Genomic DNA, 26,026 nt, shown 5'->3' with positions numbered 1-26,026 from the left:
AATAAACAATAAATACAGTCAAGTAGTATAACATGGTATAAGTGTCTTGTAAAAGTGTAATAAAGGAGATTTATATATAATATTAAGCAGTAAAGTTAGCATTACATACCTTTGTATCAAGATTTGATCATGGTCTTTAGTCTGGCGCCACCTTCAGGCCAAACTCACGAAAAGAACAACGCTGAGTTTTCGTCCCTCAGGCTCCGCGGTGCATGATGGGACTCGAGAAAGTTTTAGTAACCAATCAGAAGACAGAGGACTCTCTTTACCCGGAAGTAATTCTTCACAACAAAAAATTGCCGGGAAATCTGCTGCTCTGTCAAAGCGGCTGCTGAAGTCGCGAAGGAAATATTAATGAGAGCAGCCTGTTTGTCTTTATATTAAACACACCACCGCGTCTCTGGTTGTTTCGTGTCGCTGTCCGAGCAGACATGGACGAGTATGACGAGATGTTCGGGATAGAGGACGACTTCGAGGACCAGTTCGCCGACGAGCTGGAGGCGCTGGCTGAGATGGAGGGTGAGGAGGAGCTAACGTTAGCTAACAAACTCTGTTAGCATCTTTAGTGTATGTTTACAGATAACAAGAGTGTGTTAGACTTTAGTTTTAACTGTTATGTTAAACTCCATAAGTCTAACGACAGTCCTATGAACATAACTTCATTATGAACTTATTGTACTAACCAGTGACGTAGTGTAAATAAGTGATAGTATCTGTACATTACTACAGTTTTGAGGTACTTGTACTACACTTGAGTATTTCCATTTTATTCTACTTCTACTCCACTGCAGGTTAGAGGTAAATATTGTAGCTTTTACTCCATACTCTTATTAACCACTTTACTTTGTAGATTAAATTATTAATATAAATTATAAGTCAACTAGTAAATTATGGTGTGTTATTATATATTAAACTACCCGGCAGTATATAAAGTAACTGAAATTAGCTCCATTTTTTTTTTTTTTTACCAGCAGCAACATTAAAGGGATGTACACATTGATGATACTGATTATAATCCAGTAACATAATATATGATTCTAAAATTCTGGATAAAGAGTACTTTACTTTCAGTACCTCAAGTATATTTAAATGCCAGCACTTTGGACTTAAAGGAGGTTTTGAATGTAGGACTTTTACTTGTAGTTTTACACTGTTTTATTGCTTTTATTACTTAAGTAAAACTTCTGAATACTTCTTCCAAAACACATACAAACACACCTATCTCTGTTTGATCTGTTGGTGTATCTCAGATACTGTGTAGTTGTTAGCGGTATGTGATGTCCATTTAACTGAACCACCACCTCACACTTTAAGTTTTTTAGTAATAATGCTTGAACAAATCACATTTGGCACTCACTTTGGTAGGTGACATTATTGTGCATCATTATTCATGCACTTAAAATGATTAGGGATGCATGATAATATCAGCATGTCAGCAGTATTAGCCAATACCAGCTTTAAGATGAACTATTAGAATTGTCCAACACGCTTTTTTCTTATTTAGCACAATGAATGAATATAACATACATTGAAAAGTACTCTATCTCAGGTCTCCATCTGCAGGTGGGCCATCACAGTAAGAGTATGCATGCATTATATAAATAATAAATAAATTTGAATAAATAACATAATAAATAAATAAATAGGAAATGTAAAATTCCACTACAGAAGTGACTTGATAATAACTAAAATTAGGTGAGGAAAATAGTGGATATATCAATATATTAGTTAATGGCCAAAAGAGTTGTTATATATCGGCATATTGGATATTAGCAAATAATCCAGTGTTGTGCATCCCTAGAAATTATGCAACATGATTAACCTCTTAACATAGAGTTCACTTAAATATCCCACATAAGTAGCTCTAAGGTTGGAAAACTATATCTCTTCTTTGAAGCTATATTATGTGTACATGAAGAGAAAAATTCTAATCCAGTATTTGATGTTTGTTATGGCTGAATCATTTAATCAGATGGAAGTGTTCAACAGGTCTTGTGCATCATCACAAATGTTAATTTATTTGCATCCATTTTCTGTCTGACATATCCTTTGAAAGCTTTGTGTTCTTCAATAGAGTCGAAAATAGATTTCTGTGGGTTTGAGCATTTTTTTTGCTGCACACCGCCCTTGTTTGGGACAGTGGGATTGAGACTGTTTAGGTAAACTATAGAGTCCAAGCCTGTTATGAGATGACTGCATTATTTGATATGTAACATACTCCTCATAACCGAGAGCTCTATTTCTTGGCTATTTATTTATTTTGTAGTAATCATTTAATCTAATTAATGTCAGAAAGTAGAGAAACCTGCCCATCACAGTTTCCCGGGACCCAAAGTGAAATCAATAAATTACTTATTTTCTGACTCGCAACACAAAACCCAAACATTCAATTTATTAAACAAAATAGCAGCAAATCCTCACAAGACAGGAAGCTGGACCCAGTGAATATTTTTGCATATTTACTTGATGACTCAGTGATTATTTGATTATCAAAAATGTTACCAGCTGATCACTTCAGAATGAATTATGTGTATGTCTTTTTTTGAATGGCTCAGAGGAGTCTTCCAAACAGGGGAAACGTCAGAAGCAGGGTCCAGGAGATGACATTTCTGACGTAGAGCACCTGCTGGATGATCAGTCCACCAGTGAGTTCACGCCGAGAGTACAGTAGCTGTTTTGTTCTTGTTGTGTTTCCTTGATGTTTTAAGCTATACCTTGAATCTGTCTTGGTCTGCGCAGCCCCAAAGGCAAAGCGGCAGAAGCAGGATGCAGGAGTGGCCAAGCGACTTTTCAACTCACAGCAGACTCAAGAGAGCAAAACCCTGTCGCAGAGGGATGACATCACACCACCGTCTTCTCCAGAGCAGTATGAACACCCTCGCACCTTCAGGTAGGAGAGGTGCATGATGGATTGCGTTTTTTTCGGTGCTGTGTCTCTTGGATGTCTTACAGCCTGGCACCTGGTGGCTACCTTTTAATAAAGCCCCGACCTCACCTGAGCGCTGTGGGTGTACACGCAGAAAATAAGAGGGAAATAAGAAAATACAGGCAGAGGGCAGAGTCTCTGCAGGAAAATACACCGCCACACACTGAGAGTGGGTCACAAGTGATGATTGAGAGGGATTACTTCTGTATGAGTCTTTACAGTGTTTTTAGGAAAATCCTGCGTAGTACATCTTTGATACAAAACCCCTCCAGCATTTTTTAATATAAACACATAAGAGGCACTTAAAAGCTTTACATCACAGGGGTGACATATGGCAGTCTTTCTTTTATTCCTTTTAAGTTTGTCGTTTTTATTTGCTTTTTGAGCTCTTAAATCACTATCTTTTGCATTCTAGCAGTTCCCAGGCACTCCTTGTTTCAATACTGAAATGATGCAGCCAATTAATCATTTGACTGACAGAAAATGAATCGACGACAGTTTTGGGCTGTAGATTAATAATTCAGAGAAGATGTCAAGTAAAAATACGAAACGTTTGCTCATTACAACTTGTAATGAAATTTTATATGAGTATAATTGTAATACCATCAGACATTTTGGATTGTTGCTCAGACAAATAGTAGGAATTTAAAGACATACCACTGTCCTATAGTAACATGTGGTGGACATTAAACATTATTGATATTTTATAGATTATACAAAAAAAATCCACAGCACAACAGACTTCTGATTGCGTGTTTTAGGTCGACACCAGCTGTGCTGGATATCAGCGGCTTTGCTACAATCCCAGAGACGCCCCAGCGACCTCCCTCAGCAGTGCCAGCGTCACTGCATGTACTGCGTCGGCCTCCTTTAGAGGGGGAGTACATCAGTGTGACAGACTCATCAGGCTCACGGGTCTACCTCAAACAAGCAGAAGACACAGGGACAAAGGTTTAACTCCTTAACATCTCATCCTAAACCCTGATTCACTGTCAGCGTACATACATGAGGTGTCCTGTCCCTGTTGTTATATTTATGTTGTTGTTTTTTTCTTGCATTTACCTGTGTGTCTTCAGGTAGAGGACACCAGACTGGTACCAAACTCCCAGGGATCGCTAGGGCTGCTGGCAGTGCCGATAAATGTGTTGAGAGAACAAGAGGCAGAGAGGGTGAGTGACAAGGCTGCTGCTTTTCTGTATAATCTGTTAATTAGCTCGCTGCACATGAAACATGCTGTTAATTCTAAATAATCTAGTGTGCAACACTCTGCTAAATTCGAACACTTGATTATGATTAAACACAAACAATAGTACCATTACATTCAAACAAAGACCAGAGTGTCTGCAGCCAAAATACATTGTTTTATTTAAGTTGATAGAAGCCTATAACTTGAAATCATTATTAAAATATTCATTAATTTGGGAAAAAAAAGATGATAAAATCTAGTAATTTCAGCACTGAAATAAAAATATTAATGACTCATTCTGTGTATACAAACAGTAATTACATTTATTTGTTGATGTGTCTGTAGGATGTGTTTCAGACATCTTATATTTTAAAATGTATTTAGTTAATTGATTGCACAACAATGTTGAGATGCAGACAAGTTAAAATTCTACTTTTTGTTTGAAATCCTGCAGCGCCACCAGCAGGTTGTGGAAGAATCTCAGCGTCTTACAGATCTGCTCGCCAGGTAACTCCCAACCATCAAGAATATGATTACATGTAGTAAATGGTTTTTCCAAGGGATGACCCTGAATGGGGCGACCTCTAGCTCACCTGGGAGAGTGTGCGTCCCATACATGCCGTGTCCTTTGCAGCATGTGGGTTTAATTACAACTTGCCGCACTTTGCTGCGTGTCATTCCCCCTCTTTCTCCTCACTTTCCTGTCAGTCTACAGCTGCCCTATACTAAAGGCAAAAAGCCAAAAAAATGTAATCTTAAAAAAGGGGGGGGGGTGACCCTGAGTAGTCGACTGTTCAACAATTCTATCTAAGGAACCTGATTCAACTGCCAATCTCACAGTCAAATCATTGCAGTTGCAAGAAAATGTGGTTGTAGAACAAAGGATCGGTCCATTTGGGCTGTATGGGGGTGCGAAATGTCTGATTTTACATTTTAATTGATGGGTTTCTCCCAGTAAATCAGAGCCTGTTTTGGTGTAAATGAATTAATCAGAGCACTCACATAAGAATGTAAATTTGAATGTAGATTCTCTGTCAAAATCAGTGGAGAAGAGGTGTGTATAAACAGCTGTTTGCAGCTTGCATCTTTCTCTAAGAGAAAGTCAAAATTTTTGTTTACAACCACAGAAAGCAAGCAGGGACTGAACTAAGTGAACTTCTGTCTGTCTATCGATCTCCTCTGCTCCCTTTCAGTACTGTGGACAGCACCGCTGCTGCACCTACACATGCACGCTACAGTGCTGCATGGACCATGTCCTATTATAAAATAAATTCTTATATGAAGTTGAGAAGACAAATTGTTTAATCGGGTATTTTTGGCTCTTTTGTTTGGTTTGGAAAAAATGGAAATTAATGTTGCAAATGAGAATATGGATCAGTGGGAGAAAAAACGGGATTCAGCTATCAGTCAAAATTGGGCACACTTGACGAATCAGATGTGACTATATACAGTATATTCTTCTAGTTTTTACATTTTCTTGGTAAATCTATGTCACATTCCAGCACTGTGAACGATGTGCTTGTCGAGCCTGAAAACATAGAAGATGAAGAGAACAATGATCCTGAAGACAAAGAGGGCCGAAGCTCTCGACTCTGGGTGGACAGATTCTCTCCCCGACACTACACAGAGCTTCTCAGTGATGATGTAAGTCATGTTTAGTGTTTAGATACTCAAAGTGAATGAGACCCCTTAAACACAGATAAGTCCGAGTATTCTACACTGATGTGTCTGCTTCTTTGTAGTTTACAAACCGCTGTCTGCTCAAGTGGTTGAAACTCTGGGACACCGTTGTGTTCGGAAGAGAGAGGAAGTCCCGCCCTGCTCGGTCTGACAGACAGGCTCCCATACAGAACTCATTCAAACCCAATCAAGCCAATCAGAATCCAAATCGCTTCAAGAGCAAGATCGAGGTGACTGAGGAGCTACTGGAGGCCGAACTGGACCAGTACAAACGACCCAAATTTAAGGTAAACACACCAAAATACTCATGTCAGCACAGTTTCAGTTTAACAACCTTCAGTTGTTCTACAAGATATTTTGTTCTCTCTCCAGGTGGCATTGTTGTCAGGTCCTCCAGGTTTGGGGAAGACCACCCTGGCTCATGTCATAGCAAAGCATGCTGGGTACAACGTGGTGGAAATCAACGCCAGGTCAGACAAACCAATATATTATTACCCATTATTAGGAATAAACTAGAAAAATTAGGTTTATAATAATCCTCTCACCCAACTGTTGATGTTTTTACAGTGACGATCGCAGTGCAGAGGTGTTCCAGAAACGCATCGACACGGCAACGCAGATGAAGTCAGTTTTAGGAGCCAACGAGAGGCCGAACTGCCTCATTATTGACGAGATCGATGGAGCACCTGCGGTATGTTCTGGTCAAGTACAACCAGTAAAAATCAAAAACAAGCAAAATAATCTTCGTTATAAATGATTCATGTCTTCATCTGTGGTGTTCGACAGGCTGCAATCAACATCCTGTTAGCAGTTCTGAACAGGAAAGATGGACACGGTGGGGAGGCGGTTACAGAGACTGCGAAGAAGAAAAAGAAGAAGGAGTCCATCCTTCTCCGACCAGTCATCTGCATCTGTAACGACCTGTAAGAGAGACAGTCGTGTTCAGAGTGGGATAGTAGATTTTTGTTAAAGTGTACCTATTATGCTGTTCTATATTTTGTGTCTCATACAAGGCAATATAATTTTGGATATTCATATTAACCTTGGCCAAAGTTTCAAATAATGAGATACGCGCATGTAAAAGTAATCCGTGTGAGCAAAACCTCAGACTGTTCTGAATACTCATAGTGTTAGTATTGAGTTTTCTTTGTGTCTGTCATCTTATTCCTTTTCTTTTAGTTATGTTCCAGCCCTCAGACCTCTCAGACAGCAGGCCTTCCTCCTGACTTTCCCTCAGACTCAGCCCTCCCGCCTCACACAGAGACTGGCAGAGGTCAGCTCACACACACACACACACACACACACACATATAAGTACAAGAAGTGCAGATGCATTTGCGAACACACCAACAATCCAGTTTTACATTGAGCTGACTTTTTGTTTGCAGATTTCACTCCAGCAGGGGCTGAAGACAGACACAGGCACTCTGATGTCGCTGTGTGAGAAGACTGATAACGACATCAGGTCTTGCATCAACACACTACAGGTGGGTGTCACTACTGTGAAGGCGAAGTTGTCTGTTTCATGAGCAGTTTAGTAGTATACAGTATAATTATACCAAAATATGTGTTCTTGTCTGCACAGTTCCTCCACGGTCGCGGCCACAAGCGTGTGAACTCAAAGACCATACAGAGCGTCTCTGTGGGGCAGAAGGACCAGAACAAAGGCTTGTTCCATCTGTGGCAGGAAATCTTCCAGTTACCACGTACAAAACGGTATTCATAAAGCTGAGTTATTCATGAATTTTAAAATGTTTTGCTACATTTGCTGCTGGATGCTGAGAACAAGTTCGGATGTAAATAAATACATGTTTCATAGCTCTTATCATTCCTAGTATTTTTATGCCTCCATACGTATATCCGTCCGTCTCGTTCACACACAATATCTCAAAAAGGCCTTGAGGGGATTTCCTTAAATTGGCACACATGTTCACTTCAACTGAACGATGAGCTGATTAGACTTTTGGTGGCCAAAGTTCATTGTGACCTTACGCCCATCTAATGCTTGTGAATATCTCAAGAAGGCCGTGAGGGAATTTCCACTGAATTGGCACAGACATCCACCTGGACTCAACAATAAACTGCATAGAATATGTTGGTCAAAGGTCAAACGTGAAAGGTCACTATGACCTCATAAAACATGTTTTTGACTGTAACTCAAGAATGTATGCACTTCTTTGCTGCATATTTGAAGCATTGTTAACTGTCATGGCTACATATGAGTCTGGACAGACACTTAGATACAGAGACAGGCGGAGCCTTCTGTCATTAAGGTTCCTGAAAACTTGTGGATACGGATGAAACAGAGTAGTACCAACAGGGATAGTAAATGTGCCTTAACTGTTCAAATGTGTTTTTCAGGAAACGTATTAGTGAGGGGTTTGAGGAGGTGCCAGGCTCAGGAGGCGGAGCTCAGAGGTTTCAGCGCATTCTGCACTTGGCTTCATCTGGTGGAGAGTATGAGAAGGTTTCTCAGGTAATGAACTCATCAGCCAGCTCTGAGCCATGTATTCATGGTTTATAAAACACTGCATTATGATGCCTTAGGTCTGACATCTGTCTCTTTCCCTCAGGGTCTGTATGATAATTATCTGTCCATGCGTGTAAGGGACCCCAACCTGCACAGTGTGTGTGAGGCTCTGGACTGGCTGTCGTTCTCTGACAGGTTGAACCAAGTGATCCTGCACGGGCAGAACTTCTCCCTGATGCGATACCTGCCCTTCCTGTCCATCACATTCCACTTCCTGTTTGCACACACAAACGTGCCCCGCATCAACTATCCAAACAGTCAGCACGAGGTAATAATCAACCACTTACACTTTTTTGGAGCAACATGATGAAAACAAGAGTGATGCATGTAGAAAAACTAAGTAACAGTGAGTTATATTGAATGGAGACAAGTGAAATAGGAACTAAATAAAGAATGATAAACTCATACATCAGATGTTTTAGGAGGTCTAGATAATAATTGATTATTTTGTCTCCTCCAGGCTTCCTCCCGGCTACTCAGCAACAGAAATGCTTTGTCCACCATGTTGGCCGACATCCCAGCATGCATCAGAACGAGGATCAGCCAGCTCAGCCTGGCCCTTGATGCTCTCACGCTGCTCCTTGACATCATCTGTCCCAAACTACGCCCCGTATGTAAAAGCATTGACAGTATATGTAACAGTATATAAATGCAGGAACTGTGATCTCAGCCAGGTGCTATGTGTGGATGGGGGTCCATCAAACACAGCAAGGCAATGTAGCTGAAAAACATATGGGTGGGGGTTCATAAGAAAACATTTAATGCATTTCATAAAGTGTCAGTAAAGCTCCCAGTGACTGTGTCTAATCTGAAATCCTGTGTGTTTCTTTCAGGTGAATCCGCAGCTGTTCAGCACCAGAGAGAAGGAGCAGATGCGTGAGCTGATCGACACCATGCTGGCTTACAACCTCTCATACAGGCAGGACCGCACGCCCGAGGGGCAGTACACATACCTGCTGGAGCCGTGAGTACACACACGCACACACATCTGCACTGAAGAATATATTGCATGCGAACACATGCAGCGCAGATGTGTGTTTCTGGGGTGTTGAAGGTCACTGCTCTTGTCCACACTGTGGTTCACTGCAGGGAGGCTTAGAGAGTAATCCCCTTAACACCTGGTGTGTGTGTCTGTTTGATGGTAGTGGTGTGGGAGCAGAGTAGCAAGCTGCAAAGCTTTACCAGTGGGGTACAGGTGGATGGACAAACAGATGAAAGGTTGCATAAAGAGGTCGGCGTTGTCAGTGAAATTAGGAGACGATCTGAGATATCAAGCAGAACGGACCTCATTTTGGTTCAAACTTACGCTTTAACTTGGAAAAAATCTTCAAGCTTAATTTTTTTTGTGGCCACTGAGGACAGCAGGGACTGTGGTATTGGTCCAATTGGATAACTCGCCGTGCCTGTCAGCCATGCCGACCCAGGTCGAGGAGGAGCCAGTCGACCAGGGGGGCTCCTTTCTGCAGGCTCGCTGTGACAGAGTGCTGGTCACCAATGACTGGTGCCTGCCTCTCGTGTTGGCTCTACTACTGCTTCTGCTGGTCTACACTTTCCTGTACCTGCCCTCTCTAGCTCACCACAACACCACTCTCTGACACCTCATGGATAAAGACGTGGAACACAGTTGTGGATATAAACATTGTAAACATCACAGACAGCGGATATGCCCCCACCGCCCCAATAGGGTTATTTGGTTGGATGATTCTTTTTTTGGAGACCATTGCTGATTGGTTAGACTGTGGCAGAAGTATTAATGTTGCCAGGTTTCGGAGGCTGTGAGTGGGGAGAGACATGCGGAGAGCAGGAAAGATGAAGAGAATCACCTCATTCATTACAAGTCAGTCTGTTTTTGGAGCCAAAAGACATTTATAGCCATTAATGCTTTAATGTGGAGCTTCTGTCTCAGGTCTGTTGTGGTATATTTTCAGTGCTCTGACAGTAAGGGAATGTAGTCACTTGTTTATTTGCAATAATGTTTGTCCTACGCTGATATCCGAGAATGAATGTGAAAATAGTTAAAAATGTACGTAACACTAGACAAAAGAGGTATAACTCCTCCTCCAGACACATTTTAAAGTATGTACTAATATTTTGTTAACATAGTTTTCCCTCATAATGGTATAAAAAAAACTGAACAGGGGCTCAAAGCAGATCTACTAATTCTCCCTCATTGAGAAATTTTGGATCTGGCCTCTGCTCTTCATCAATACTGTGGCAGTCTCTGGTGTAGAGATTCAGGCATGCATGTTTGAGCCTCAGTCAGACCGAGAGTCAGTCAAGGAGTCTGTTGTGGACCAAAGTGGCTTACTAGCAGGCGTATCATAATGCTAGGTGTACTTAGCATGTTTTAGTTGTTTATGCTGTTTGGTAGCTTAGGACTTTACCTGACTCAGCATTATGGCAGTCAGATTTGGCTGTTCTATACAAATATTCAACTTTTTGTTCCTCTGTCTTACTGTATAGAGTTGGAGAGTTTGGACAGGGGTCAGTGGGTATTTCAGTGTGACAGTGACATTCACGTAATTTAGTAAGGAAGCCTAGTTAGCCCACTGAGCTGATGCTTGTCAACTACGCTAATGATGGATCGGAAATGTCCAACAACATTTTTTGCAGACACCAGATATCAAACAAAAGCCACAGACTGTATCGTTTTAAGTTGCTGTGAGCTGTAAATTCACCACTTTAAAGCAGAAGTCAGAAGATAACGTGATCTCGGAGCCTGACCGAGCAATGCCTCTCCTCCTCCGGGGAGCTTCCTCTGTCTCACTGAGACTCATCCTGGGTCTTCATCAGCAGCTGCCTGCCAAGAGCAGCGTGAAAGTGAGGATTGCTCACTCTGCCGCTAAATCTGGAAACTGAAACGTCCTTAAGGCCCATTTACGCTCAACGTTAAATACGGATCCGGATATGGACGGAGCCTTCTGTCCGTGCTCCACATTCATTTCATCCGTATTTCTGCACGTTTCCATAAAGTTTACGGATACGGGCCAAACGGAGCAGTACTACCAGAAACCGTGGGGGCAGTGTTGCTGTCACTACCCGATACGTAGCTCTAGTGAGACACGAAGAAATAACAATGGCTGATTCCTGTAGCGAGAAAGCGCAGGGTGACAGCTTGTCGCTCTGCCTCACTCACAGGCGCGCTGTGCGACTTGTCATGCTGGATGTAGGGGGCCACCCAGCGAAGCAAGTCATCGAATGCCCCGGCAGATATCCTAAAGTACTGGAAATGACGCTTGTCGTCAATTTCTCTCATCGGCAGTACTAGTACTAGTACTTTTATGCAAGAGGTACATTATCAATATCTCCTCCACAGTGGCCATGTTTGTTTTTGAGTTTGTTGTTGTCATAAAGTTTTGACTCTGGGCTGCCCCCTGGTGGAAATATTGGTTAACATCCATGCTAACGTAAAGGGCGCATGGAAGTATGTGGGCAGTGACGGTAACATCGTTTGAAACGGATGTATACATTTTCGTACGTAAAGGGAGCATAAATGGGCCTTTAGACTTAAATGACAGCTCAGCTTGAAGAATCTTAGTTGACGAAGGGGTCTCTGACTGATTATTTGAATATTTGACTTTAATGGGACGGCCTTGTAAGCTTGTAACTGGCAATATCAGCTAAGATGTTCCAGTGTTGACATTGGTCCGGTTTACATCCAAAAACTACACTCACTACCATCTAAGTTGGAGGTTACAGGTTTCTTTGCCAGTATTGTGTTGAAGTCTGTTCTTCCGTTGACATGGGTTTCCCTTATTAGACAGCGATTGGCTTTTGTATTTGTGACAAACCTAATCTAGGTTGCCCAGCGTGCATTTGAATCTCAGATTTCAGGGAAGTGCACAGACATCACCTCCCTCAATAGAGAAACTTGAAAACACCTCAAGCGACAAACTGCACAGATACAAGTCAGTATAGTCAGAAATTTTAGGGGACAGAAAAATAAGAAAAACATTTTTGAATGGAGGGGGACGTAATATAAATGTAATTAATTCACTAAAGTTTTTAGACTGTATGTAACTTGTAATTCGTATATCGTAGGTGCTATGGTTGTCTGTGCAGACACTGTAAATGTGTGTGCCAGAGGTTAAACTACTTAATATCAGCTGCACAGTGAGTAATCCATCATGCTAAAGGCGGAGTTGAACCATCCAAGCAGCTCTTTCATTAGAGTTTGCCGAGCTGCGATTATAACACTGCTGATATTTTATAGTGATAACTTCCAATAAACAGCTCAGAGTCACATAGACTGGTATTATCTTATTTATGTTATATTTAGGTCCAGCAGGCATTGAGTGAGAGAGTTTACTGGCACGCTGTGTGTGTGTGCGTGTGTGTGTGTGCGTGTGCGTGTGTGTGTGTGTGCGTGTGCGTGAGTGTGTGTGTGTGTTGGAGAGAGATGGAGATCAACTGTAAGAGGATTAAGGTTTTAGAGAATGACAGATTCAGGGCTTTATTCTGGAAAACATAAACCATAGCACCAACAGAGGAAGCTTAATGTTATTTTGTTTGTCATTTAACAAGGTTCACCTCTGTGTCAGTGACACGCTGTTAAAAGTGTGTTTGTGTTTAAACTCTTGTTGTTTGTGTAGAGCCATTTACTTAGTATCAGTGTGTGTGTGTTTGCAGGCGTGTTGAGGAGGTGGTGAGGTTTCCGGGCCTTCCTCCACGCCGTCAGCTGACGTATCAGGCCAAACAAACCATCAGCAGAGAGATGGAGCAAGAGAAGATGAGGAGAGCCGAGCAACTGATGCTGCAACGAAACCCTGCAGCGGTGAGACACACGGGGTTTATTATACACAGAGCCGCCTGGAGACAATCAGATCACTGTGTGTGTGTGTTAAAGGGACAGTTCACCCCCAAATCAAAAATATATATTTTTCCTCTCACCTGTTTGTGCTGTTTATCAGTCTTGATTGTTTAGAGGTGAGTTGCCGAGTGTTGGAGGTATCGACTTTTATCTTGAGTAACCGGGTCATGATTTCTGGAAAGAGACATTGCTGATGAGTTTTTCAAATGTATTTTTTGGCTCTTTAAGCACCACAAGCTGAGTGCCATCAGGTTTCATTATACTAGAGAGAAGGCAGACAGCTCTACGGCTGATATCTCCAACACTCGGCAACTCACACTAAAACAATCTGGACGCATAAATATCACTACAAATTAGAGCAAACTTATGTATTTTTGATTTTGCTGTGAACTGTCCCTTTAATAATCTAATGTCTTTATAATTTGCTGTGCAGCAGGTAGTGGAAGAAAAAAAGAGCGCTGGTCCTAAACCAACCAGGAACCATCAGCAGAGGCTGGAGAACATCGTCAAACAGACCACAGTGGAGGCCAGGGTGAGACACACTAACACACACACACACACACACACACACACATATACACTTGTTTGTGTCATGGTGTTTGTAATTACATTGACATCCTGAAGATGCACACAATGAGGCATCACCAGACTCTAAACAAAAACTAAATCTTAATTAAATTTAAAGGTTTACTTTGCAGGGAGACATTTTTATCCACACATGGGGAAGGGAGTTTCCATAATGTGACTGTCAAAACAGTTTTGTCTCCACAATTCGATTAATACAAGTACACACCGTCCTGTGTCCTGTGGCCAGTGGTGTAGTGTAGTATGAAAGACATGTATACACTATAACAGTGTTTTCCAAAGTATGTGTCATGGCACCTTTGGCTTGTCCCATTTTTCATGTTCCATATTTAATGTTTCGCTACATTTAAAACAAGTAAACATTCACATGAGTTACATTTTATGTTTTCGAACATCGAACTGTGAGAAATAAGTAAAAAAAATTAAATCACTACATTAAAACTGTTCAGTATTAGTAAGCGGTTGTGCTCAAGCAAAGATCATTTCATTATTGACGGCTCTGACAGATGACATAAGAATATCGACGGACAGAACAGTGGTGAGATTTGTCACTGAAAGCTGCTTGTTTCTTATCTCAAATGCTTTCAGAAACATATTTTAGTGTACTGTTTAGCTGTAAAATGAGAACGTTTTTGACTCAGCCGCAATGTCAACAATAGTCAAGCCAAAACAAAGCACCGCACCACCCACCGGCTGCACCAACTTTCTCATTTTACAGCAGTACAGTACACTAAAATATGTTTCTGAAAACCTTTAAGACAAGAAATAGGCAATGCAGTAACAGAATCTTGATTCATATTTGATCAGCGCTGCCTTGTTTGTCAGTTTGACTGCAGTTCTTGAGCAGTGATTGACAGCTGTGTCACAGACTCCTCAGCTCTGATTGGTTGCTTTCATTCACTCTTGTTTGATCCAAGAAAATGACATTAGAAGCACTACGAGGAGGAGGCAGAGGAACATTATTTTCTGTAGACTATCTGATGTGCTACTTTGTGAATACAGTGACAGTTTCAGCAAATGTGACAAAAAGTTATTTATATAAAAGTTACCAACGTCAGCTGTAAGTCCTCCTGCTTTTTTTTTAAGTTACCACAGGATGAGTCTTCATGAGCTGACCATCAGTCCTGATTGGTTAATTGTTAAAGATTCTGCTTTTTGTGGTAGTTCTCTGGTTATTTCTTGATTGGGGAGGTAGCACTCTCTTTCTGACAGTATTGAGCCTCCCACAGGTGTATGTGTTAGTTGATACCTGTAGGTGGAGCCAGCATCTGTTTGCACTGACCGTCAGAGTCTCTGTGGGTGAGCTGCAGCGTTAAAACAGTTCAGTGTTGGAGACTGTGAACCTCTAGAGGGCAGAAATGAGGATAATGAGGAGCCAGTGGGTTACAGTCCCTAATGGTGAAACTGGGAAATCAGGTTAATGAGAGGTGTGTGTGTGTGTGTGTGTGTGTGTGTGTGTGTGTGTTCATTGTTATTGACCTCTTTATTGAGGACAGTGTTTCAGAAACTTTCAGATTAACTTCCTCGTCTCTCTGTTCTGTCCCTCTGCTCTGCAGCCGGAGGTGGATTTCTTTGGTCGAGCCGTCGCCCCCAAACCTCAGAGACCGCAGCCCACCTCAGAGACAGGTACTGTAGAGACTCTGTGCTACGTGACGCTTGTGTGGCTTCATTTATCCAAACCCTCTGAGAGCACAGGCTGTTCAGGGAAAAACGCCTGAAGGCACATCAGGTCCAAATACACCGGAGGTGATAACTGATGTGTGTTACGTAACGCTTCTAATTTAGAGCTCCTGTGGGACACTGCAGGCAGCGGATCTGGACTGTCAACAGCACCTGCATTTTCCCTCCATAATGTTGGCAATATCATATTTCTATTAGCAACATAAAAGGCTCGACACAGCCGGATCTACAGCCTGCGTCTTATATTCAGACACCAACTAAAAGAAAAAACGGTCTTTATATTTTCTGTGTGTAAATAAAATGTATAACAATGCCTAAATTTCTTAGCTTGCTGCAGTTAAAGAATCATTTTTGCTCCAGAAACCTGCTTAAAATTTGGAGGGTAGTCACTATGTTTTGGCCTGGGAGTGGCTTTGTGTCACTGGAAACAAACGTGACAGCTGTGTTTAAATGTATCGCAGCTTCTCACCAAAAATAGCACATTTGCATAAACAATAGGGCTTATTCTTTCTCCTCCAACATGGCCACCAGAAATGAGTACATAAAAAATAGTGTTTCCCCTTTTGCTTGTAGTTTTGAAGTGCATTCAACTTTGGAGGAAGCATTTGTTTGTGACGTTTCATGACATCAAGTAGTAGACAACCTGTTATTTGTTTTGTTTATATGCAGTGTTTCTCATAGACTGCATAAACAACAGCCAGGTTGTTCCTTTCAATGTGGAGGAAAATCAGGTTTTGTGAAAGGCTTTTATTATTTTAAATCTCTTAAGTTGTTTTTTTTTTTTTTTTGCTGGCTCACAGGTGTGCAGGTAGATATTAACTATAGCAACTCAAAACATGCTTGGCGCAAATATCTTTACCTTTTTATTCAGTTGGTAAGATCGGCCCAGATTGAGTGCTCAGTGGTTGCAAAAAAGTGGACGCATTAAAATCACTAACCTTCCTGAAAGCTCTGCATTCCCCAAACTGATCAGTGAACAGTGTAATCGGAGCAGAAATGCAGAGCTGTGGTTTGTAGGTCAAAGCAGGAACAACGACAGGGCTGTGATGACTGAAACAGGAACAGCTCTCCTGATGATTTTGACATGTTTCATTAATCAAAATAAACCTGAATGAGCGTGTGAGAGCCCTGTGAGACACACATTTATCTGGAATATTCACACAACAGTCTTTTATGGAACACATCGAAAGCCCTTGAGTGAGACTGTGGTTGATGGAGATGATCGTACATCACTTTATATTACACACTGATTGGAGTTTAAGTCCAATCAGTACAGTACAGCACACTGGGTCTCTGCATACATGGACATTGTCATATAAATGGTATGTTATAAGTAGAGCTCCAGATTGTTTTCATGACTGATCATTCAATTAACTATGCATTTTATAAAAACACAAGGTTCCTTTTTCATCATGAGTTCCCAAAGCCAAGGGTGATGTCTTCCATTTGTTTATTTTTTCTGACCAACAGTTAAAAAAAAACAGAAGCTATTCAGGCTTTCTAATCACATGAGAGAGCTGTAAATCCTCACATCAGGGAAGTAATTTATGTTTTCACTTTAGATGATTAAACTACAGCTCAATCGATTAGTTAATCACAGTAATCAATTAATGGTTTAAATGGTGCTTCAAGCTAAAATGACAGAAATGTGCTGGTTCCAGATTCTACAGTGTAAATATTAGCTGGTTTTTGTACTCATCTATAGCTTCTTCCCCACTGCACAAAAAACCCACTCACACTTGCTAACATCTGGCTTTTGTACTTAATGAAAAAGGTTACAATCAGCATTCAGCCATCGGCAGTAATGGAAATACAACACTCGGGTGGACACGCTAATTTTAGCAACTTAACCGGTGAAATGCAGTGACAATCTGACACAAAATACCATCCATCTCTGTCCAAGCTGCGCTCAAACATCATTCCAAATTAGTCTGCACCAAGTTTGAAAGAGAGACTGAATAAGCAATATATATTAAAAATAAAATTAACCACAGTAACACTTTCATTGGCCTCCACGCTCACTGCTGCTTCCCACTGTTTACTAACCTGTTTACCAGCCTTTCTGTGACATCAAATATGAAACACCAGTAAAAACAAAACAGAGCACAAAGGTACACTCGTCTACTTCAGAGTCTTGTACACAGCTCTGCTTTACTGGCAATGAAACAGGAGTCTGTTGCCTCTTTTTAGCAGGCTTTGTGTTTAGAAAAACAACAATTTTAGTGTAAAAGAGGTATATGAAAATAAACTATATCTTTTGGGGTTCAGACAACACAAACAATTTGAAACCACGTCATTGGGCTCTGGAAAATTATAGACCAATCAATGCATTGAGAACATTTCCAGATTAATCACTTTATAAAAACAATGCAGTTGCGGCTCAGCTCTACATAAAACAATTACTTAACTTTTTTCAATCACTTTCATGTCAGATTTAAGTTTAAGTCTATGCTGAATTTCCATAAAAAACAATGTGTAGACTCATATAGAAGTAATTCCTCTCAATAGTAACATATGACCCACTACAAGTGTGTAGCCGTGTAGTTTTGTGCAGAGACTGCCCTCGACTTGTATTTTATTATTTTCTGTTTTCGGGACGTTTATGGGTGAGTACTGTCATAGCCAGGTGCCAGACTGTAAACAGCAGCATCCAAGAGGAAGCTACGAAAACTGCAGACGTGCCAAAAAAAACCAAAACACAAGAAACCCCACAAATATAAGCAGACAAATCTGGGGCTGGCTTTCACTTTCACATTTGCTGGCTAGTGTGTTTGCAAACAGTAAGACAGCCCTGCATTGTAATACCTTTATTTACATTAGATTAACGGACTAATCTTTTGAGCACTAGTCATTAGGTCACTTGAGAGGAGCTGTAAGAACCAGCGGGTCCCCCCTCCTCTTTTGATTAGCTCTGTACTCTAATAAACGTCATATTTTTACTGTAAAATTTTCACTTTATCTTTATGATTCTTGACTTTTGTAGTACTTGTTATGCACCAGAATATCAAAGGAAACTCCCTGTTTGTGAAAACCTACTTGGCAATAAACGTGTTCCTGATTCTAACGATTAAAAATGCCTAAAAGACGCTCTTTCCCTCTCTGTAGGTGAGAAGTGTCCAGTTCTCTCGATGGGAACGGCGGTGGGCAACAGTGATGTGTGGTTCCGCTTCAACGAGGGCATGTCCAACGCTGTCAGACGAAATGTGTACATCAGAGAACTACTGTAACACACACACACACACACACCTGTCTGTATGTTATATGTGAGCATCTGAATAAATCCAAACCGGCTGTTAAATTCAAAACAGTCTTTATTTTGATTGACAGTGTAAAGAGCCAATAAAAACGTGTTGTTGAACATTTCTCAGCAGTCCATCAAAACAAACCTCTAGAAAGCTACTCAGTGCTGCACACTCACACACACACAGTAGTCTTCACATAAATTAAAAGCATTCAGGAGTCTCCCAATAAATAAACATGATAATAGCAATATTGTGTGTGTGTGCGCGTGTGTGTGTGTGTGTGTGTGTGTGTGTGTGTGTGTGTGTGTGTGTGTGTGAGAAAGAGAGAGAGAGAAAGAGTATGGGTGAGATAGTGCAACGTGACGTGGGAGTGCATGATTCTTTAGTTTATATGCATCCGTGATTGTGTGTCTCCATGTGCGTGTGTGTGTGTGTGTGTGTTTGTGTGTGTGTGACCACTAGAGGATCACACACTTGCCCTTCTCCACCCAGGGGTTGGCTCGCATCAGCTCAGGGTTCAGAAATGGATCTTCACAAACACAACCCTCGATCCACTTCACCAGCCTACAAAACACACACACACACACACACACACACACACACACACACACACACACACACACACATCGTCAGCACGAATCTGATACTCAATACTTAAGAGAGCTTGTGTGTATTTGTTGTGTGTGTATGTGTGTAGTACGTGTATGTGTGTAGTACACACTCACTCAGTAACGGTGATGGAAGATTTCTCTCTGTTGATTGCCAGCTGATACTGAAGGCTTTCCACTTCTCTCCTCATCTGTGGAACGTCTAACTCCTCCATGATGCTACTGCTGTTCACACAGACACACACACACACAGACACACACACACAAACACAAGAAAAACACACAAAAGATTGAAGCTTGAGCAGATTAAAAGTTCAGACACACAGATGTCGCATAAAAATTTAGGAATAAAAGACATTTTATTTCTGCAGTTAAGTTTTGTATCAATGTGTTCTAATGTGTAAATGAAAAACTTTGCTGTCACTAACAGATATCTGATTAATTTTTACTTTTGGAAGATGAGAATAGAGCAGGATAAAGTGCCGTTTTGGATTTATGGTACGATCAGGATGTCTCTATTTCAGCAGCTCCTTTTACACAGCCTCTTCAAGGTGGGACTTTCATACGGTTATGCCGCCTGGCCGCCCTGTATAAAAAGTACAGTCCTAGATAGCGGAAGAGAGTTGTCTCGCCTTTGAGCCAGCATTAGAGGTAGTAACAGCGCCAGAATGACGTCTGTGTAAAAGGGACAGCCGGCAGAATGGGTGTGATGTTTTGATGATGTGTTAAGCATGTGACTCAACACCGGGGGATTTAAAAAGTAGCTGATAGCAGTTAGCAGCTAACTCAAACAAGAGGAAAAGTGGCTGAAAATGTCCGCAAATTGCAAAAAAAACCCCAAAAAAACAAATAATCAATGAGGTTTGGGAGCTTCTTACCATCCAAGCAGAGGGTGAGATCAACCACCATAAAACAGGGAAGGTAATTTATTGTTATTGCCATTCTTTATAAAGCACTGTCACACTCGAGGCTGACGCTGTTGTGCCAAATGTCACTACTGTTACAATTTTCACGCCTGTTTCAGGGTTCCCACGGCCATGGAAAACCTGAAACAGTCATGGAATTTCACAATCTCATTTTCCAGGCCTGGACAACTTATGAGATTTTGTTTGTAATGACATTTATTGTTACAGTAATCTTCCAGGGATAACATTTTCTGTAATGTAACATGGCGATTTTATGTTCTGCAAGTTAGCTGTTGATGTAACGTAGCTCTAATATGCGTCAACTTAGGGCTGCACAATATATCATTTCAGCATCAACACTGCGATGCACAGTAGTGGTGTAGAATGACGTGCAATGTCAAGTAAGGCAACTTATTTGATGCTTGATACAAATGAAAAACCAACTTTTATACTGGGGAATAACTGGGCATATTTCGGCTTGTTTACATAACATTTACCAAGCAGGTTGATGAGATTAAGCACAACATTTAAGATCAGAGGAAGGTTGGTCTGAAATGGTGATTTCTGTGACTTTGTAAAGCAGGAATATTTTCTGTTTTCCTCTTGTTAACTGACCCTTCAGATAAATCTTGTGACCCCTTGGTGGGAACCCCTTCTTTTCTGTTTGATAGGTTTATGACCATATCTTATAAAGACCAGATGGTCAGAGAGCTTCACTGAACACCAGAGGGAAGAGGTCAATGGGACAAATATTAAATAGTTGCTGTCAAAATGCCACGTTGACCCACTGATTGAGTCCATATGTGACTTGCTTTGAGTAGTTTTCAGAAAAATCTTAACCACTTCAGTGAAGTATCAGTACTTGTACCACTGAAGGACGTTCTCTTATTTCTTTCTGCTGCTGGCTTTTTTGCGAATAGGATGGAAGAAGTTGTCGAACCTTTGCCTTAAGTTAAAATAGAAATACCACAAAGTATAACTTAAAGGATAAAACTTTACTTATTGCCAACGAATCCTATAAAAAGACCAAAACCAACAAGACTTTCCAGCTTCTCCACCCTGTCCGAAGCACCCAGGCTCGTCGGTTACTCCTGAAGACATGAAATCAGGTCACAAATATAGTTTCATTTTTTAAAATAGCTCAGTAATTGCACAGCTGTAGCTTTAAGCAGACATTACTCAAACAGTAAAAAATAGTCAATATATTTTGGACTATTTTAACCAGAGGATTAATACATGTTTGGTGCAGCAGGTCGGTGTATGTGGGATCAACTCAAAATAAACTGCAGTGTCTGTGTTCACTGTGATGAAAGAACATGTCAACCAGCGCAACAGTGTGGCTCAGCTCTATGTGCACAGAGAAATATGATATATCAGCTTTGGATACACACATAATGCTTGTTAATGGGATCAATTAACTGTTGTTTTTGATCTTTTAATGGGAGTTGTCCAAAGAAAAAATGGGCTATCATTTTAAATCATTTAAAATTTCACTCAAGTAAAAGTATAGACGTTTTAAGCAGGAAAACATCCTTAAGAATCAAAAGTAAAAGCACTGATAGTGAAGAACCAGAGTGTTAACATCTTATACAGGCTGTAGTTGGTCTCTTTGGTACTTACATCACCGTTTCCTTTAGGGATGCACCGAAATGAAAATGTGTGGCCGAAGCCGAATATTATTAAACGCTTGGCCGAGTACCGAATACCGAATATCATTGTTTAGTTTTTCATTAGTTTTTGCAGATGAACCCCCTCCAGATTAGTGTTGTCACGGTACCAAAATTGGGACCCACTGTATGATACCAATGAAAATATCATGGTTCTGAGTAGTATCACGATACCACAGCGAAAATGAGGCAGATGTGCCTTTTGTCATTTATAAAAAGATAAATCACTTTTCTATAATACATCAATGATATTTCAATGGAATAAATTACTTATTGACTTATTCATACTTAAAAAACAGCATCAATAAGTGATTAACATAGGGGGGATCAAAATAAAATAAATAAATAAAATAAGAATCAACCAGCCACCCTCCTCCCCTGACAAGTAAAGAACAGTCCCTAAAGTGCGGTGAGGTTTGTGGGCCGTGAACGGCTCGTTTCTCCTCTGACACACCACATACCTGTGTGCGGCTGGCTCAGCTGTTCAGGTACTTTTGGGCAGTCATGACGCCAAGAAGAGGATATTATTGGAACTGACTTCTCTGTCGCCGGTAATGTTAAGCCAATGGCTGCCGTATTTGACAGGAATACATTACTGTCTGTGTCTGTGACCCCCGTTCAACCCACAATCGGTGGGATTCGCCTTTTGTTTCTGCTGGTGGTTGAAATCTGTAGGCTGCTCGCACAGCGTGCTGAATGATTTAAGCCTATTTTGCTCGCTCAAAACTATTTTTAGTCGCAAATGCGAGTCCGGTGACGGGCGGATCACCACACTACCGACATTTTATTCCACCCGTCAAGGCACGGCGTTTGATTGCGTTATCAAAACACGCCGCTATTATTCGGCCTTGCTTTTCACTTATTCCATCGAATACCGAATGTGTTTTTTTTTTTTTTGCAATATTCGGCCGAATATGTTCGGTTACCGAATATTCGGTGCATCCCTAGTTTCCTTATACTTTTGTTAGTTTTCTTTGTAAAAATTACCCTATTTCAGTACATAATAATTATGACAAGTCTGTCTATGTTGGCTATAAACTGTGTATAATGCTGAATAACCTCCTGAGACCCTAACTTTTGTTTGGTATTCATTTTTAATTTCTCCTACCTATTTGGGATCAGTAGGACCCGATAAGTATAAAAACCTAAACACTGTCAACGATAATTAAGTCCCAATGTCCTCAGATGAGTACTTCCTCATTAACAGCATCTTAGTGTAGGTTATTGTCACTAAAACTAGTCACATTAATGTTCCATATCAAACTACAGACATTATTAATCATAAATAAACAGGTTTTAACCATGAACTGTGATCAGGTTTTGGACCTTGTCCACTTTTGTATCAGGATCGGCTGCAGACTGGATGGCTACCATCTTGTTTTACATGGATTTGTTTATTGTGCAAATGATCCTTCCCCATGTTCACCGACGGACACCTTGTTATGACTTTTACTTCCTCTAGATAGTCAAGTTGGATCGTCTTCTCTGCGCTCTGCCAGGGCCACTAGAAGGGACACAAAAGTGTCCATGAACGAGGACAACAAGTCAAAGTTAAATAGAATGAAGTGTAAGGTCAAGTTATGAGGACACAGGGTCTCAGGAGGTTGTTGTATAAACACACACACTATACGCTCATTTGGCAGTTTATTAGACCCACGTAGCTAAAACTAATGCAGACTAATACTCCCATTGAGATACAAGGTGTCTTCTTCGATGGAGTCCTAGTCAAGATGGCGGCACGATCAACGTCAGTTTCAATTTAAACAAATTAACTATGTTACACAGGAAAACATACAAAATACCGGCTATGTTAAGTCATTTCTGGGGACATACATAAAGGGTTCCCTGGTATATTCTCTATCTTGAAAGGGAACCTTGGTAGGGAAACAAATTGAGAACTTCTTGTACAGACTATAAGGTGTGTCACTGTTTCTGCCCCCATCCTTCAGTTTAAATTCAAGTTTTAATTTTGGTGTTATTCTGCAGAATCCCCTTGCTTTCAAAGGCATCATCTGTGATTCAAAATACAAGACTGTAACCCCCTATTCCTCCCAAAGTAATTGACCTGTCTTTTAAAATAGAGTGCTGCAGTGATGGGCGACCCGGAAGTTAGCATCACCCTGGTTTCCTCGACAAAAGCCAATACAGTTTTCCACTGGATTTTGGATTCTTGCAGAAAAGGATCCTTACACGGCATGTTCGGCAAGATAATCTTCACAAATTAACACTTTTATGATTTTTAAGGTGTAAATGCAATCAACAGAAGTAATACGCTATTGTTAGGCTATAAATTAACTACTGTAAAGTTGCATAACTTCAACAGCGCCACCGCAACGAGGCTGTAAAGCTGTGTTTGGTGTGATGACGTTCTGTAGTCTCATTTAGCCATTTGTTAGCCTTTTTAAAAACACGCAGAAGCTTCAAAATTCAGAAGTGGGGCACTGATGTATTTTATGTCGTAGAACAAAATGTGAAAGTCTCTTGAGCTTGTGTTAAATCAAAAACTCAAGCTAAAACAGTGCTGCATTAAATCCTTCATGAAGGTTATATTGATGTGTCTACAACAGTTCCAGCAATAAGTGAACGTTATAACCTTCATGAAGGATTTATAGCAGACGGCATTGGTTTGAGCTGATAGACTGAGAGCTGATTGTGTACTTACTGTATATCATCACATAAATGTTGCACCAAATCGAGACACTACCGTACAGATACCTCCAAAGTGTGGCTGTAGAGGAAATGCACCTTGTTTTTCTTTGGTGTAGCTGTTACACAAATGGAGTATGGGAGTAAAACTATCAAGTTACACCACATTTAAATACTGAAAGTCAATTTACATACAGTACTTGAGGAAATGGACCTGGTTGGATTACTCTGAGGTTGTTTTTAAAGAGGCACGGATGTAAAAACAAAGTACAGCGCCTGTGTTTGCTGTCTTTATTTGTACTTATAGTAAATTATGCCCCACCCTGCCACAGGCCACAATACAGCAGGAAGAGAGAGGAAGAGAGGGCCCAGATGAGAGTTCAAGCCGACCAGGAATCAGTTTAGTCCTCTCTACTGGAAACTGTCTCCCCCCTCCACCTCTCCTTCCTCCTCCTCCTCCCTCATCCTCTTCATCTTTTAATGGATCTAAGTAAGTCGGCTGCCCCGCGCCTGCTTCCTCCACCAGCATCCACCCTGCTGTGTCTCCCCAGCAGCCAGCTGTTCTGTGAAAAGGCCTTCATCATTTAATTATAATATCCTCCAAATGTGTCACAGTGACATCAGCCTCCATCACTCGGTCAGCGGGCTGCTGCTGATCCACATTTACATGTAAAATAAGTCGCCTTTGGCACAAACGTCACCGTGTAGGAGGATAAAGAGAGAATAGATGGTGACTGTGAGGCTAAAACATCGAAACATCAGCTCAAACGCGAATGTATCGTGATTTAATGAAACGCATACACCCCCCCTCCCCACACACACACACACACAAACAACGGGTCTTACCGTCAGGCCTACCGGAGAGGACCGCGGGTCGAGTTAAAGAGCAGCCGGCTGATGGAGGATGCAGACGGGCTGTGACGGCGACAATAATAGCTGAGAGTCGGTGGAGTTTCCCCGGCAGAAGAGTCCGGCTTCAGTGCAGGAGGGGGAGGAAGAAGAAGAGGAGGAGGAGGAGGAGGAGGCGGCTGTGTGTGTGTATATGCGTGTGTGTCGGCTGTCCGCGGTGCAGGGCACTCCCCTGCGCTCCTCTCTGGTAGCGACTGGATGCTGGATGCGCAGGGCGGAGAGAAGGAGCCGCGCCGCCTGCTTTGACAGTCAAACGAGGAGCTGGAGCCGAGGACGCACCTGTATGGAAATCCGGACACGCACTGAGGCTGAGCACAGGCAGGAAACACGCAAATGAGGACACGGCACAGAGGGAAAGCAAACCGGGAGCTTATTTTTTATTCACATGACCGGAGATATGGGTCCCTGTGTGGCTGCAGCAGGTCCCCAGAGACCTCCGGGGAAATTAGACATGTGAGGTTAAAGACCAAAGTCAAAATAAAAAATGTGAAATGGGACAAAATATGTCTTTAATCATTGAGTCCATCCCCACTGACTCCCACTAGTGTCACGCCCACTTTGGTACTGACCTGTGTGGTTCTTTATTTAGGGTCCTTGGACCACCAGGAGTCCCTGGGAAGTTCTCAGTCATTATTTTACATTTTGATATGTAT

The 26,026-nt window shown here is 41.4% G+C and overlaps 2 protein-coding genes across 4 annotated transcripts; one reads left to right on the top strand and one right to left on the bottom strand.

Annotated features, from left to right (window-relative positions):
• The first annotated feature begins 291 nt into the window (after nucleotides 1-291).
• Nucleotides 292-18,759, top strand: chtf18 (CTF18, chromosome transmission fidelity factor 18 homolog (S. cerevisiae)). Of its 2 annotated transcripts, none has more exons than XM_050045174.1 (22): nucleotides 292-519; nucleotides 2,556-2,645; nucleotides 2,740-2,890; nucleotides 3,688-3,877; nucleotides 4,003-4,095; nucleotides 4,567-4,619; nucleotides 5,615-5,756; nucleotides 5,855-6,079; nucleotides 6,165-6,262; nucleotides 6,360-6,483; nucleotides 6,579-6,715; nucleotides 6,972-7,065; nucleotides 7,180-7,278; nucleotides 7,377-7,507; nucleotides 8,153-8,267; nucleotides 8,365-8,589; nucleotides 8,782-8,931; nucleotides 9,155-9,285; nucleotides 12,951-13,095; nucleotides 13,568-13,663; nucleotides 15,273-15,342; nucleotides 18,502-18,759. In XM_050045174.1, the coding sequence occupies exons 1-22, from the start codon at nucleotides 432-434 to the stop codon at nucleotides 18,621-18,623; spliced, it is 2,769 nt and encodes a 922-aa protein (XP_049901131.1). In that variant the 5' UTR covers nucleotides 292-431; the 3' UTR covers nucleotides 18,624-18,759. The 2 variants fall into 2 exon arrangements, with proteins under 2 accessions (XP_049901131.1, XP_049901130.1); XM_050045173.1 differs by having other exon boundaries at nucleotides 13,565-13,663.
• LOC126390741 (guanine nucleotide-binding protein G(I)/G(S)/G(O) subunit gamma-13-like) lies at nucleotides 18,690-25,578 on the bottom strand. 2 transcript variants are annotated; one of them, XM_050045177.1, is made up of 3 exons: nucleotides 25,311-25,578; nucleotides 19,364-19,468; nucleotides 18,690-19,202 (listed from the first exon to the last, which is right to left on the bottom strand). In XM_050045177.1, the coding sequence occupies exons 2-3, from the start codon at nucleotides 19,459-19,461 to the stop codon at nucleotides 19,097-19,099; spliced, it is 204 nt and encodes a 67-aa protein (XP_049901134.1). In that variant the 5' UTR covers nucleotides 19,462-19,468; nucleotides 25,311-25,578; the 3' UTR covers nucleotides 18,690-19,096. The 2 variants fall into 2 exon arrangements, with proteins under 2 accessions (XP_049901134.1, XP_049901133.1); XM_050045176.1 differs by having other exon boundaries at nucleotides 19,364-19,471; nucleotides 25,311-25,567.
• Nucleotides 25,579-26,026: the final 448 nt, after the last annotated feature.

Source organism: Epinephelus moara, chromosome 5 (genome assembly GCF_006386435.1).
Source record: "Epinephelus moara isolate mb chromosome 5, YSFRI_EMoa_1.0, whole genome shotgun sequence".
Taxonomy (NCBI): domain Eukaryota; kingdom Metazoa; phylum Chordata; class Actinopteri; order Perciformes; family Serranidae; genus Epinephelus; species Epinephelus moara.
This window is presented reverse-complemented; position numbering and strand designations above follow the sequence as displayed.

Bases quoted from the DNA above. Each gene is read 5' to 3' on its own strand.
- chtf18 (XM_050045173.1), top strand. From the start codon at position 432: ATGGACGAGTATGACGAGATGTTCGGGATAGAGGACGACTTCGAGGAC. The intron at 6,716-6,971 runs GTAAGAGAGACA...CTTTTCTTTTAG, and splicing joins ATCTGCATCTGTAACGACCT to TTATGTTCCAGCCCTCAGAC. The intron at 7,508-8,152 runs GTATTCATAAAG...TGTGTTTTTCAG, and splicing joins CAGTTACCACGTACAAAACG to GAAACGTATTAGTGAGGGGT.
- LOC126390741 (XM_050045177.1), bottom strand. From the start codon at position 19,461: ATGGAGGAGTTAGACGTTCCACAGATGAGGAGAGAAGTGGAAAGCCTT. The intron at 19,203-19,363 runs GTGAGTGTGTAC...TGTGTTTTGTAG, and splicing joins TCTTCCATCACCGTTACTGA to GCTGGTGAAGTGGATCGAGG.